The following is a 12,980-nucleotide window of genomic DNA, read 5'->3' as shown; positions in this document are numbered from 1 at the left end:
CATGAGATTGTATTGCAACAATAAAACAGTTGAACTCCATGAATTTAAAGCTTTGCAACATCTCTTTATCGATCTCAGAATAATAAGGAAGCCAATATAATCTTATTATAAAAAGAAATGTATTCTCCATGATAATGTACCTTGAGAGTTATTTGGAACTCTCACAAAATATCATTTCAAGGAAAAAAACTCAGTTTCTCTAATCAATTTCGTCACCATGATTCTGAAAGCAAATGCAACCAAATTGCGGAGGAACTATCTGGTTTGTTTTATTACTGACAAAACATCTGCAGCAAAACAAGTCCCGGAAGATTCATGAAATTAAATTCTGAAACTTTGGTGGCTTCAACCTTTACTTCCAAATCAATAGCCCCAGTAGTCATTTCGGATTTCATCGTCAAACTTCTTCCTCAGCTCGGGATGCTTCTCGAAGTATTCATCAGCGGTCATGGTGCAGATCTTTTGCTGATGAGAATAATAGGCTGTGAGAATTCGTTTCTACAAAATTGGAAATCAAATGTGGCTCTTTTCCTTACCTTCATTTCTCGAACTTCAGCAATCTCCTTCTCCAACCGCTCAGACTCCTTTAGGGATTTTTCTTCAGCTTCCTTCAATTCTACCAGCTGCCATATAAACAAATGAATGAGGCTCCTAGGCAGAGAGCAACACAGACAGATCTCTACTCAAATATAAATGCTGCTTACCAATGCATCAAATTTAGGCTTGTACTGTGGAGTCACTGTGTCTACAAACTTGGGGATCTCAATGCCTAAAGAGGAAGCAGATCAATCGAACATTAATGAATAAGAAAAGGCAAGAAATCACAATCCATGGTTCTGAGTCCCATTCTATAAGTGGGAGATGTGAGGGAATGAAAGATAATTTATAGCCAGCCGTCTTATTTATCAAGCAAATTGCATTATGACAACAAGATTTGGGCCAATTAGAACAAGAGCTTCAAAAAACTTCAAGGTTCTATTATATTGTGATTAAATGCAAAATGTGCTTCAATAAAAGAGATGTTGTAAATACTTCGATCACCGAATTTCAGTATTAGGGTAGTGAAACATCGACGGAGCTAAAGGGGCCACTTAAAAATAATAGTGATTGATTCACTGATTGACCTAGCCGTCAAATACAAAAATCTCAAATTATACAATGTATGGATATGATCTTTGAAGACTGGAGAATCAGAGAAGCATCAGAAGCAACCATGTGCTAAAAATCGCAATATTTCCTAGTATTATCACAAAGAAAAGTCGGAATATGAACTCCATATGACAAGTGAATTAAAAGCATACTGTCATAAGCCTCTTTGTACATGTCCACCAAGCGGGAACCAATTCCCTTTCTGTAATATTCCCAGTCTATGGGCTCTGGTTCCTACACAGAGATAAACAGTCAATAATAATGCAATCCTCGAAAGTTTGGGGCAAAGTCAATAAGGAAGCAATTTTCAGTAATAGAGTTGTTTCTTCATAAAGGAAAAAAGAATTCAATCCCTCCCTCGAGAGAGGGAAATTTCACTTCATCGACGGCAATACAACACAATTAAAAGCATTCCTTAGTCATTAATACGATCAACTTGATAGAAAAGAAAATCAGCAAATTACAGGGTCATCTTTATGAGCAATCGATTAAGCTTCCAATTGCACTTCCTTTTTAAGCACATAACACACGGGAGTGGTTAAAATCGATAACTCATAAGAGAAGTGCTGACATCTTACTATTTGAGCCATGTTCCAACACTCCAATTTGCACTTGAACTATATGCAATAAGTCATCCATACCTGATATAGTAGCTGATACAAGTCATATAAAATAGACATTGTTCAACTAAGTTTACCGAAGACATTGTGGTTGCTCCAATAAAAAAATTATATAACCTCTTCTTATCCTCTGATGCATATAACAGTATCTGGATCCAAACAAGTTCGAAATGTTTCCTTAATAACAAGAAACATTTTTGTTTTCTGAATTCCAATTCTACTCAGAACGATCAATCTTCTTCAATCAGACAGACCATAACTAAATCAACAGCAGCCTCTCAAGCCCACAAAAAACGACACATTACCATTCTCAGTTATCGATATATCGAGAAGAAAATCACACCGGATTTACACGAAATGAAGACCGAATTAAACAAAAGCACAAAAATTCCTAAAATAAAAACAATCTCAAAACATCCAAGCCAAACAAAATCGCAAAAAATGAGAGATCTTGCAGAGAGGAACTTAAGGAAAAAAGAAAAAAAAAAGGGAGAAATTGGAATCTTCGGGACCTGGCTGAATTTAGTCTGGAGGGCTGAGTTAACCTCCTCGAAGGCTCGGCGAAGGGATGAGAACTCCTTGCGAGCTTCATCGGAGACCAAAAGCTTGGCCATGCCATCCCAATCGATATTCTTTGATGCCTTGAAGGCAACATCGGTGACTTTCTTGACCGTGCCGCTCATTTTCTAAACTGTTGTCTCTCGGATTTCAGCAAAGGAAAGAAGAAGAAAAAGAGAATGAATGAGAAAGGCAACTGATTTCCCTTCGTTGAGAGCTCAAAACACAGATATCGGCGTCTATTGTTCTACTGCCTTTTGCCTCAAAATGACTCGTTCAGAATCTCCGCCTCCTTCTCTCCCTCTTGGGCCCAGGCCCATCATCACCTCGTTCACGGGCTTTTCATGAAAATCCAATCAAAATTTTTGTACATTGTTCATTTCCAACATCAACTGTCGATATGTCCGAGTGGTTAAGGAGACAGACTCGAAATCTGTTGGGCTTTGCCTGCGCAGGTTCGAATCCTGCTGTCGACGGATATTTATCTTTAAAATGCCATATATTTAACAACCTATAAGTTCTTCATTCCCTTTGAAATCAACACCGACCTTAGCTCAGTTGGTAGAGCGGAGGACTGTAGTTTGTCCAGATATCCTTAGGTCGCTGGTTCGAATCCGGCAGGTCGGAGTTTTTTAGTTTTAATTTTTATTTTGAAAGGGTTTAGGGTTTATTTATTTAATTTTGATTTATTGTTATTCTAAATCATTAAACCGTCGATTTATTTCATACGTAAATTCAAAATGGCGAAGCGCGGCGTGTAGCGGTAATCTCATCTGGGCTTCATTTCCCTCTTCTTGTTCTCTTTTTCTCCACAGTTCTCCAACAATTTTTCATATTCATCTTCGAATCCTTGAAATGTCGATTTATTTCATAATTTTATTTCATACGTAAATTCAAAATGGCGAAGCGCGGCGTGTAGCGGTAATCTCATCTGGGCTTCATTTCCCTCTTCTTGTTCTCTTTTTCTCCACAGTTCTCCAACAATTTTTCATATTCATCTTCGAATCCTTGAAATGGACCGGCAAAGATCTCCGGTCTTCTGTCCGGAGAACGAAGACCTTGCCGCCTTCATGTGGCAGAAGCGGCTAGAAATGGCGGCGACACCTAAAGGAATCTCTGACAAAGTTGATATGACTTTGTACAAAGCCTATTTCAACATCTGCAACTCCAAGGTCTCCATTAGGTCCATGAAGGATCTCTCTCAGATCAAGTAAGTTCTGTAGCGCCTCACTTTTTTTTTTTCATCTCGAGATGGAATCGAATGATCGAATGCCAATGCTGTTTTGTTGTTTTCTGTTTTCATTGGATTCTTTATAGTGGATGGTGATTATAGTTTTTATGCTGCAATGCAATGCTACGTCACTGATTCGGCTTAGAAAGTAAAGTCATGGTTGATGTTTGTTTTTGTCGAACTGAATCTAGAAGGTTTGGTTCATAACGAAGATCTTTACTACTTTCCTTCAGAAGCTATTCTTGAAATGGGACTGTTCTCTTTCGTTCTTTGTTTTTGTATTACTTCTCATTAATGTACTTCATTTTGTTGGAGGAATTAGCTATGTACGTGAGAGAGTTGTATCTTTCTTTTTCTTATTTTTCTTCTTAATTCTCAGTATATGAAAGTAGTTACACAGAGTCTATCATTCTTGCGTGCACTCTGTCGTAATTGTGGACTTCTGATTTCTATCCTCGTTTTTGAAGTCTTGATGTTTGTAATACCTTAGAGGCGTAGGGAAGTGGATTCTTAAACAAGTACAAGATTTTTTTAAGAGTGGTTCTGAAGGTTCTGGACCCGAGGAATTGGCGGGAAAAGGTACCTTACACGAGCTCTGCATTCTAAGTTTTTTAATGGGTTGTCGTACAAGGAGACGCTTATTGCATTTCTTATTCGTTTTCCCTTTTTCTTTTTATTCGTTTAGGTAAGAAAACAAAGGGGACCAGGCGCTATGTTCCTCAGAAGAACTCGGTTGCATATGCCTTATTGATCACTCTTTATAGGTACGATGGACAAATTGTAATTTCTCTTGTCAGAGTTCTTATTTTAATTTATGTATAACATACGCTCCACTATTAGGGGTACAACAAATGGGAATGAATACATGCGTAAGCAGGAGCTTATTGATGCAGCTGAAGCAAGTGGTCTTTCTAGGGTGGCCATTGCGTAAGTTAGTTTCTGCATTTTTCTTCATGTTGTACATTTTATCATTTAATGGATGGAGAGTATTTTTTCCATTCTCAGGCCAGAGAAAGGTAAAGGAAAACCTAGTCAATTTGGAAGCTCTCCGAGGGATTGGTACAGTGGATGGAGCTGCATGAAGACATTGATATCTAGGGGATTGGTGGTGAAATCTAATTGCCCAGCAAAGTACGGTCTTGGCTTGGTCATAATTTTTCTCATTGTCACTCTTCCCCCCTCTTATTATTTTAGAATCATTTTCTTTATGTCATTACATCATTGTGTACGTGGTTGGGGATGGGTACCATGTGATTGTTAAGGACTTGGTACTGTTGGTTGCAGGCTGCTCTAGTTTACATAGGAGTAACGTACAAGTACCATCTGGCTTAAGCAAAATGTTAATATATGTGACGACACGTATTTTATATTCTTAAGTGGTGGGCATTGTTACTCTTGAACCTTTCTATGTGTAATGTGTTTCTGCAAGAACACAAGTGTTACTTTATAGCTTTGTGTTGAATCACTAATCAATGCAAATGAGTATTTGGCAATATCAAGTAGTTTCTCACGAGATGTGGTTGCTTTCATGAGCTATCCTGTTATATTATATAGAGGATTCTTTTAGCTTTAGAAGCTGAACCTTGGAATAATAGCTCAGTAAATAGATAAATATTTTGCAAGTATGGACTTGTAGAACACTGAGTTATTTAACAAAGATTTGTTAGCAGCCTCAAAGAATAAAAAATAATCCTGCAAAGCTTTAAAGTTTAAAGGGAACATATTATCAAACTGGACTTGCACCAGAATATCTATCACATCAATTGTGCTTAAATCTAAAGTCTAAAATTTCATGAAAGCTACTAGTAGTTTCATTCAAACGGTGACATCAACATTTAGGTGGAGTATTTCTTACAGAATTAAAACAAACAACATTCTATACCCTGGTGATTTTTTTTTATTACATTTTGTATTTTTTGATAACCCATGTTTGAATAATATTCCAGATTATGTCTCTCTTCTTGTTTCTTTATGTGCAAGTCTATGCTTAATATTTTTGTTTCTACAGATACATGCTTACAGAGGAGGGGCAGCAAGTGGCACGTGAATGTCTTATGAGATCTGGACTGTTAAGTTCTTCAAAGAACTTTGATAACATAAAAGGATCCTCTATTCTCGAATCATGTGATATATCTAATCACAGTGCTAATTATCTTGATTCAGATGTAGAAGTGACTTCACCATCTGTTAGTCAGGGTACTAAGAACAAAACAATCGATGTGCCCCTTGAATCACTTGAGAGGGTAATTGAAAGATTTAGATGCCATTTTTACATTAGTGAAATACACTTGAAATGATTTATAACTTAAGCATTATGCAATTTGAGTATTCACCTTATCCCCAAGCCCTAGCCAACTGGGCATCCCTTATGGCCAATTCACCATCTATTTCTGATTCTCTTTTTGTTTTGTTTCTCTCCTTTTACAGTTTATGCGCATGGGCTACTCTAAGCATCAAGTTATTAATTCCTTTAAAGAAGTTTCAAAGGATAACCCAAACAAGGATACCTCATCACTTTGGCCAGCAGTTTTATGTCGTCTACGCGAAGATCTTGTTTATGGTTTGCTTTTAGAACTCTCAGGAGCAGGATTTTTATTCTATATATATATAGAGAGAGAGAGGGAATCATACTGATCACTAGATTAATAAGTTGTATATGTACAGGTCAAGTAGAAGCAGTTGGAAGAGAAAATAGGTCAATGGGTTCTCATGAGGGGAGTGAGCCAAAGAATGTTGTTAATGATAATGGGGAGAGATCTTTTAACTCGAGAGCTTGCTCATCATCTGTAAGTGGATATTCTAGCTTTCTTACTCCATCTCCCCGCCCACCCACACACCAATAACCAAGAAACGGCAATGCATTCTTTCTGCCATATATTTATTACTATATTATGAAGCATTGAAGCTTGATTATACTTTGTATTTATAGAATCCTTCCATCATTGAATCCCGTAGAGATAGTGTCAAAGAACATACAAACATCCTGAGCATGCCACCTTTGAGCTTTGGTGAAAAATTTGAAGATTGTTATAACGTAGTCCTGATATTGGACGATCGAGAACAGTTTGCCAAGCACAGGTCAGTAATTTTAATATATAATGTACCATGTCTTGATGTGGGTTTTATTTTATAGGTTAAGACACATTTCTAGAAGTTGAAGGTTTTCACTTTTTGTTAACCTTTTGAAATAAACTAGTGCTGTTGCACCTTAATTCATTTTAGGTTTAAAAAACAGCGAGTCTTTGTCTTGTTCACTAATCAATGAAAAGTTCAAACATTTCTGTTCCTTACCTTTAGTTAATGAAATATTGTATCTTAAAAAAAAATAATGCAGTGATCGTATCTTGGCTTGGATTTTTTGTTTATTCCCTCCACCTTTTCACACCTAGCGGCTAGCACAAGTTCCTCTTAAAGAGTCGTATGCAATATATTTTGAAATTTTTGCTTAGAGGCATTATTATTTTTGCAATACATGTGAAAGGCAAGACTACAAATCAAGGACTCATGAAAGGTCTTCTTCCCTGGCATGTCACGTGCTTGGAAACTTGCAGTTGTTTATTGATATTTGACATTCTAATTGTCTTTTAATCACACTGATAAACTATTACGTTGTTGTGCTTTTCTAGTTCTCGGTCTAGGAGAATGATTGAGAATATCTGTAGCCAATTCAAGATCCAGATTGAGGTAACCTGGTTTTGTTTTTTTCTGAAAATTTCTTTTGCATAAGGCATAGCTATGTTTTTAGGTTACGGATTGGACTTTACACCTTTTAAGAGTTTGCCTCCAAAAACATTTTCAGCACTTTTGACCTATTTTTGAATAGTAATGATATTATACTTGTAATGTATGTAACAACAGGCATTCCCTGTTCAACACAGAACATGTTGTTGACAATGGGAAACAGTTTATTAAAGTGGGTTTTAGCATTTGCATATCACATCTGTTTATTCTTATCAGCAGTTCACCTAGTGGCTAGTTCCATAATCGTTCAAATACTTGGTCATGACTGACCACACAATTTTTCTTCAGATTAGGAGGCTACCTGTTGGTGATGGAATCTGGATAGCCCGCCATAAATATCTTGATAATGAATATGTTCTTGATTTTATTGTTGAGAGGAAAGATATTGATGATTTGCGGTGCTCAATCAGGGACAATCGCTACAGAGACCAGAAATTAAAACTTTTGGTAACTTCTTAACCAATTGATATTTTTCTATTTCCCTCGTGGGGTAGCTACATTCTGTTCGTCTATGAAATGTCTTTTCTCTTCTTTCCTGAATCAATTGGTGAATGTTGATATGATATGCTTTGGACTTGTTGAGAAATAGGCTCATGGAAGCTGTCGCTACTTCCATTCCAAAACTGGGTTTTGTTATTAATATGTTTGTTCCTATTTCTATAGCTTTTAGATGGCAGGTCTTGCTTTGTCCTCAGTTATTATCGAAAATTGGTAGAAAATATTGGGCTAAGTGAGCTTAAATGCCAAAGTTCAGGCATTTGTGATTATCATTTTGGGAGAATATTCTGGGCATTACTGCAAGGGTGCAGATCCTCGCTTAGTTATTTATCTTTCTGGCTAGCTTCTTGCTAATTAATGCTTCTTTCTTTATCTCACTAGAGATGTGGTCTTAAAAGAATGATATATCTTGTGGAAGGTGATCCCAATTCATCTGAAGCGGCAGAAAGCATCAAAACAGCGTAAGTGCAATTCTTCTTGATTATTATGCCCAGCATTAAAAAAATTGGATTCCTTGCCTTTCATGATTTTTATGGAATAATGTGATTTAATTGCGATTATGAAATCTCAACTGTTATTGTATTAGAGGTTATAAAACGTGCTCTTTTAGTTAAGAATGAGAGAAAAGGATGCCATGATGTTTAGAAATTAAGGTAATGTATCTGATTGATTCATGCAATTATATAATCATTCAGTTGGTTCATATTGTGTTTCTATAGAAATTTGTATTGGTCTGGTAGTCGGTCCTTTACTCTTATCTTTATCAGTCCTTGGTCTACTTGTCTAGTCTACGAGTTGTTGAACAGAATATTTTGTATGCACATTTACAATGATTATGTTGGTAGACCCCCAATTGTGTATGGTAGGGAAAAGGAAAGGATATTGATCCCAAGCTATGAGCGTGAGCGTGAAAGTCTGTTACATGGGTGGGGCCTGCTAAGATGTTCATTTAGAAGGCTAGAAAGGAAACTGTGCAAGTATGGTTAAAGTATGTTTTATGTTCTGCAGTTGCTTTACAACAGAGATTTTAGAGGGATTTGATGTGCAAAGAACCAGTGGCTTGTCAGATACACTAAAGAAGTATGGTTATCTTACTCATGCAATTACACAATACTACATATTACAGGCATCTGATGATCGTGTTAGTCATTCTGATGTCTGTCCTCGTCTTGATCAATTTATAAAAAAATGCCAAGAATTGGATAAGATGACGGTTAGTGATGTTTTTGCACTTCAGCTCATGCAGGTATGAACATCTTCTATAAAGGAAAGCAAAGTTCATGATTTGAAGTCTCTGATCATTCAAAGCCTAATAGCATGTATGTATACAGGTCCCACAGGTTACGGAGGAGGTTGCTGTTGCTGTTTTGGATTTGTACCCCACTCTTCTATCACTTGCCCGAGCATACTCTCTTTTAGTGAGTTCGATCTTCTATTTCATAAAGCCCCCTATTCTCATTTTGATTTCGTGCTTCGTGGGATTTGGGATAGGTTTCATACATATTTGTGAAAGGAATAACGTTCCCATCATACCCTGGGATAATATTCTTCAAGTTTACCAATTTACCTATTATGGAATTGGTTTCTTTTGGCATAGCAACCTTAATTTCAAAACCATATAATTGACCGAAAAAAAAAACTGCTAATCTACTAAAAAACGGGACTAGGTGTAAATCTTTTGGGCAAGTCATTTTTTGGCGAGGATATAGGTTAGTCAATCACTTTGGGGGTTTTCGTGACTCGTCACTGCATAAACATATGTTTTAGAAGTTTAGGGCTTTAGGCTTACGACACCTACCTTTTATATTAAGTACAATTATTTCTAAACTATTACACCCACAAAATAAGTAAAAATTGCACAGGTCCAGACTTCTTTAATTTATTCCTTATACAAAACACATTATAAAAAGAAAACTCAAGTTTTTGTTCGGTAAGAGAACAGTTTATTTGTATATTTCAGAAAGTAATTTTTCCTTTTCTTTTTTCATGTTAAATGAAAAACTAGGACGGTAATGTTACTGAACAAGAAGAGATGTTAAGGAGACAGAGCAACAATTTGATCAATGCAGGTGCTAGCCGGAATATTTTTCATTTAGTATGGGGCTGTGGGAGGTAGTTCGTATATATTCGCTTTTCTTTTTACCTTGATGGCTTAGTTTTTTAGTCACGGCTGTAAATATGCCTTCTTATTTGTTATAAATGCCATGTTCATCTGCTATAGTTTTCTATTGATTGTGATGGGACAATTTGATAGAAATTAGATAGGCTGCCTAGTTTTGTTTCGGGTTTAAGAAACGTTTCTAGCTAGCTACATGTTGTAGAGTTTTATTAATAAGATGAAAGAAAGTTACATCGAGTTCTCTAGCTAGTAGCTTGTGAATACTTGGAAGAGTTTCATTATTAGGATAAAATTACCTCTCTTTTGTTAAATTATATATATACAACATACAAATCCTTATTAGGCTTCAACTTTACCGTTTGTTTTAAAAGTTCAAATATTACCTTTGACCTTACATGAACATTTGAAAAGTCACCCTTAAAATAAGATTACCATAGTAGAATTCAGAATGTTGCAAATGGAATCTAGAATAAAAATTTAAAGCTTCACACTGTTTTTTGTCCCGACTTTTGCATGAGATTTTCAAGGATTTCTATTCCAAATAGTTTTGAAATGTTTTATTAAACGTTATGGGTAATATTGCAACTTTTGAAAAAATAGATGTACCTTTTAACTTTGTAGAAGTAAGATATGTATTTATCAAATTTATTTGCAAAATTTGGGTATGAAATACTGTTGCATTGCCCACTAATATAAGGTATGGGACGTTTGTCCAAAACGTAACTGAAGTGTATTAGAAATTTAGTACTTAGCATTGGAATATTTTCCTTTTATGGGGAAATAAATTAATATTTAGGAAAATGTTGAACTTCTATCTACCTATTTTTAAATAATAATAATAATAAAATCAAAGTTTAGTTAAAAGTGGGCATAAATTGAACTAAATAAATGTATGCGTAAACCCAAAGTACAAAAACACAGTAAAATTTGATGGGAATTAGTATTTCTTATTTAGTTATGTGTTTTTGGTAACAATAGAACTTTACAATAGTGAATAAATATAAATTCAATCTTTATATATTGTAGAAGTGTAATTCATTTGATTAGAATAAAAAAATTAAATTCACAACTTTTAAATTTTCAAGAATTAGAAATTGAATTCCTAACAAAAGGTTCCTCAATTTGGGGGAGATTTTAATTGATGTTTTTGTTGTTTAGCACACGCAATCCAATGCAATTTCCTAAACTTTACTTAATTTCATGGACATTATCAACTAATTAAACACACAAGTTAGAGTACTCAACAAAAAAGAAAAGAAAGAAAAAGAGAAGAAAAGAAAAGTTGAAGAGTGAGAGAAAGAGAGACATATTAAAAGGTGGCGACCCAGTAAAGTACAAAAATTGAAGCATCACTTAGGAAAAATCCCCACTAAGACATTGTTTGGATTCATTCATTACTAAAGACAAGAAGGTACCTTTCATTGCTAACTTCCAATTTCATCCCATTAAATGTTTGTCTCAGCAAAAAATTCACAACCAAACAACCCTTTTCTCATCACTCTTCCCTTTTCAAAACCTAATTGGCAATAACTTTGAAAATCCACCTACCAACTCCATCTATGTGTATTTTGTATTTTTTGGCAATTTGAACTAAATGCCACATAATGCTGATAGACAAAACATCAAACAAGTTTAGACATTAATATATTTTGGGAAAAAAAATCTATCTATATTGCTATATTTGTTGTAATTGTATCTATTTAAACTCAAAATTTTTGTAGATTTATCAATTTACTTATTTCTATACGTACTCTTTGAAAAGAAAAACGTCATGTGATATTTCTAATTGTATTCATTAAGTCTCTAAACTTTTCCATATTGAATCAATTTAGAATGTAATATAAGATTTCATTTAACAATTGTTCACATTGTAACTAACATTTGAGGAGTCTATACATTCACGAGAATTTATGCATGGACGATTTTCTATTTTAATCGTAGTTGAATTTATTCACTTAGGAAAATTTTTTGAGCTTTTTAACTTACTCAAATTGGTCAGCTACAACTTCAAATTTAAACTAAAATTTTGGTAAGTTATTGGCCAACCTATATATTGATAGACTTATGACTTGGGTAAATTTTGCTATAATTGGAATTACCACATGAATAAACTTCATGACTTTTACTATTGCAGTAAAACTGGAATTTATTACAACCAAAATTATTTTTCTCTGGTCTTAATTAAGAAAAGTTACTTTAGGTTTTTTTTTTTTTTTTTCTTCCTCTTCTTTCTTTTTAGCTAAAAAAATGTGTGGAAATAATGTAGCCAAAAGAAGATTCTATACAATGGTAGAGAATAAGATATAAAAAAGGCAATTTGAAAACAGCCTACTAACTTCTCCATTGATTTTTAAACTTAAACACTTCCTTTTGGCATTAGCATAACATTTGTTGGGTAAAATAAAATTTGAATTTCATATGTAGTTGAGATGTCCCATTTTAATTTGAAACATAACATTTCATTTCATTTCATTTTCTGTATGTAATAATATATTTTGGTGGAAATTTCTATATGGGGCTAAGGAAGATGACAAATTCTTCTATTAATCAAAACAGTCCTAGAAAACTGTTGAAACTGAAACCTAGGAAATGCTTTCAACTCCTCTTAGTTATGAATTTAAAATAACAATAATAAATCTAGAAACTATCTAAAATATCATAGGCAACCATGTTCATATGGTAAACATTTCATTAACTTTTTATACTAAAAGAAACAACAAGAAAAAAAGAATAAAGACAATTAGATATATTGAGAGTTGGTTTTTTTTTTTTTATTTAATAGACTATAATCATTTCATTTTTCTATAAATTATACTTTGTTTTTATTTGTTCTTACTTTCTTCCTCAACTTCTTTCTCCCACGTTTTAGTTTTGTAGATGAATTTCATTTTACCGAATAATTACTTTTATATATTTGTTGACATTTCAGAAGTTCTTACGAACAAAAATGTCAAAAGAGAAAAGTCTTATTATTATTATTTATTTAGAAAAAATTCAACAGATTATAAACCATTGTGCAGTCTAATTTTTCTGATAATGTATTTGTTGTTTTCTTCTTCTAAGG

General features: G+C 34.3%; 2 protein-coding genes and 2 non-coding genes across 7 annotated transcripts; 3 read left to right on the top strand and 1 right to left on the bottom strand.

The window, feature by feature from the left end:
- Positions 1–80: 80 nt before the first annotated feature.
- LOC103489484 (ATP synthase subunit d, mitochondrial) lies at positions 81–2,604 on the bottom strand. Its single transcript, XM_008448691.3, has 5 exons — positions 2,282–2,604; positions 1,302–1,383; positions 705–769; positions 537–623; positions 81–465 (listed from the first exon to the last, which is right to left on the bottom strand). The coding sequence occupies exons 1-5, from the start codon at positions 2,450–2,452 to the stop codon at positions 364–366; spliced, it is 507 nt and encodes a 168-aa protein (XP_008446913.1). The 5' UTR covers positions 2,453–2,604; the 3' UTR covers positions 81–363.
- A 117-nt stretch (positions 2,605–2,721) lies between these two features.
- TRNAS-CGA (transfer RNA serine (anticodon CGA)) lies at positions 2,722–2,803 on the top strand. Its single transcript has one exon. It is a non-coding gene; the product is annotated as a tRNA-Ser (tRNA).
- A 67-nt stretch (positions 2,804–2,870) lies between these two features.
- On the top strand, positions 2,871–2,954 carry TRNAY-GUA (transfer RNA tyrosine (anticodon GUA)). Its single transcript is given in 2 exon segments — positions 2,871–2,907; positions 2,919–2,954. It is a non-coding gene; the product is annotated as a tRNA-Tyr (tRNA).
- On the top strand, positions 2,880–10,161 carry LOC103489485 (crossover junction endonuclease MUS81). Of its 4 annotated transcripts, XM_051090985.1 has the most exons (16): positions 2,880–2,948; positions 3,301–3,537; positions 4,049–4,137; positions 4,244–4,322; positions 4,399–4,485; positions 4,564–4,689; positions 5,567–5,801; positions 5,986–6,118; positions 6,223–6,344; positions 6,488–6,636; positions 7,185–7,242; positions 7,588–7,746; positions 8,179–8,258; positions 8,806–9,043; positions 9,129–9,215; positions 9,803–10,161. In XM_051090985.1, the coding sequence occupies exons 2-16, from the start codon at positions 3,341–3,343 to the stop codon at positions 9,911–9,913; spliced, it is 1,950 nt and encodes a 649-aa protein (XP_050946942.1). In that variant the 5' UTR covers positions 2,880–2,948; positions 3,301–3,340; the 3' UTR covers positions 9,914–10,161. The 4 variants fall into 4 exon arrangements, with proteins under 4 accessions (XP_050946942.1, XP_008446914.2, XP_016900185.1 ...); XM_008448692.3 differs by lacking the exon at positions 2,880–2,948 and having other exon boundaries at positions 3,038–3,537; XM_017044696.2 differs by lacking the exons at positions 2,880–2,948; positions 9,803–10,161 and having other exon boundaries at positions 3,038–3,537; positions 8,806–8,877; positions 8,994–9,043; positions 9,129–9,216.
- Positions 10,162–12,980: the final 2,819 nt, after the last annotated feature.

Source organism: Cucumis melo, chromosome 10, assembly GCF_025177605.1.
Source record: "Cucumis melo cultivar AY chromosome 10, USDA_Cmelo_AY_1.0, whole genome shotgun sequence".
Classification (NCBI taxonomy): Eukaryota; Viridiplantae; Streptophyta; class Magnoliopsida; order Cucurbitales; family Cucurbitaceae; genus Cucumis; species Cucumis melo.
Note: the sequence above shows the minus strand (reverse complement) of the source record. Positions and strands in the feature narration are given on the sequence as shown.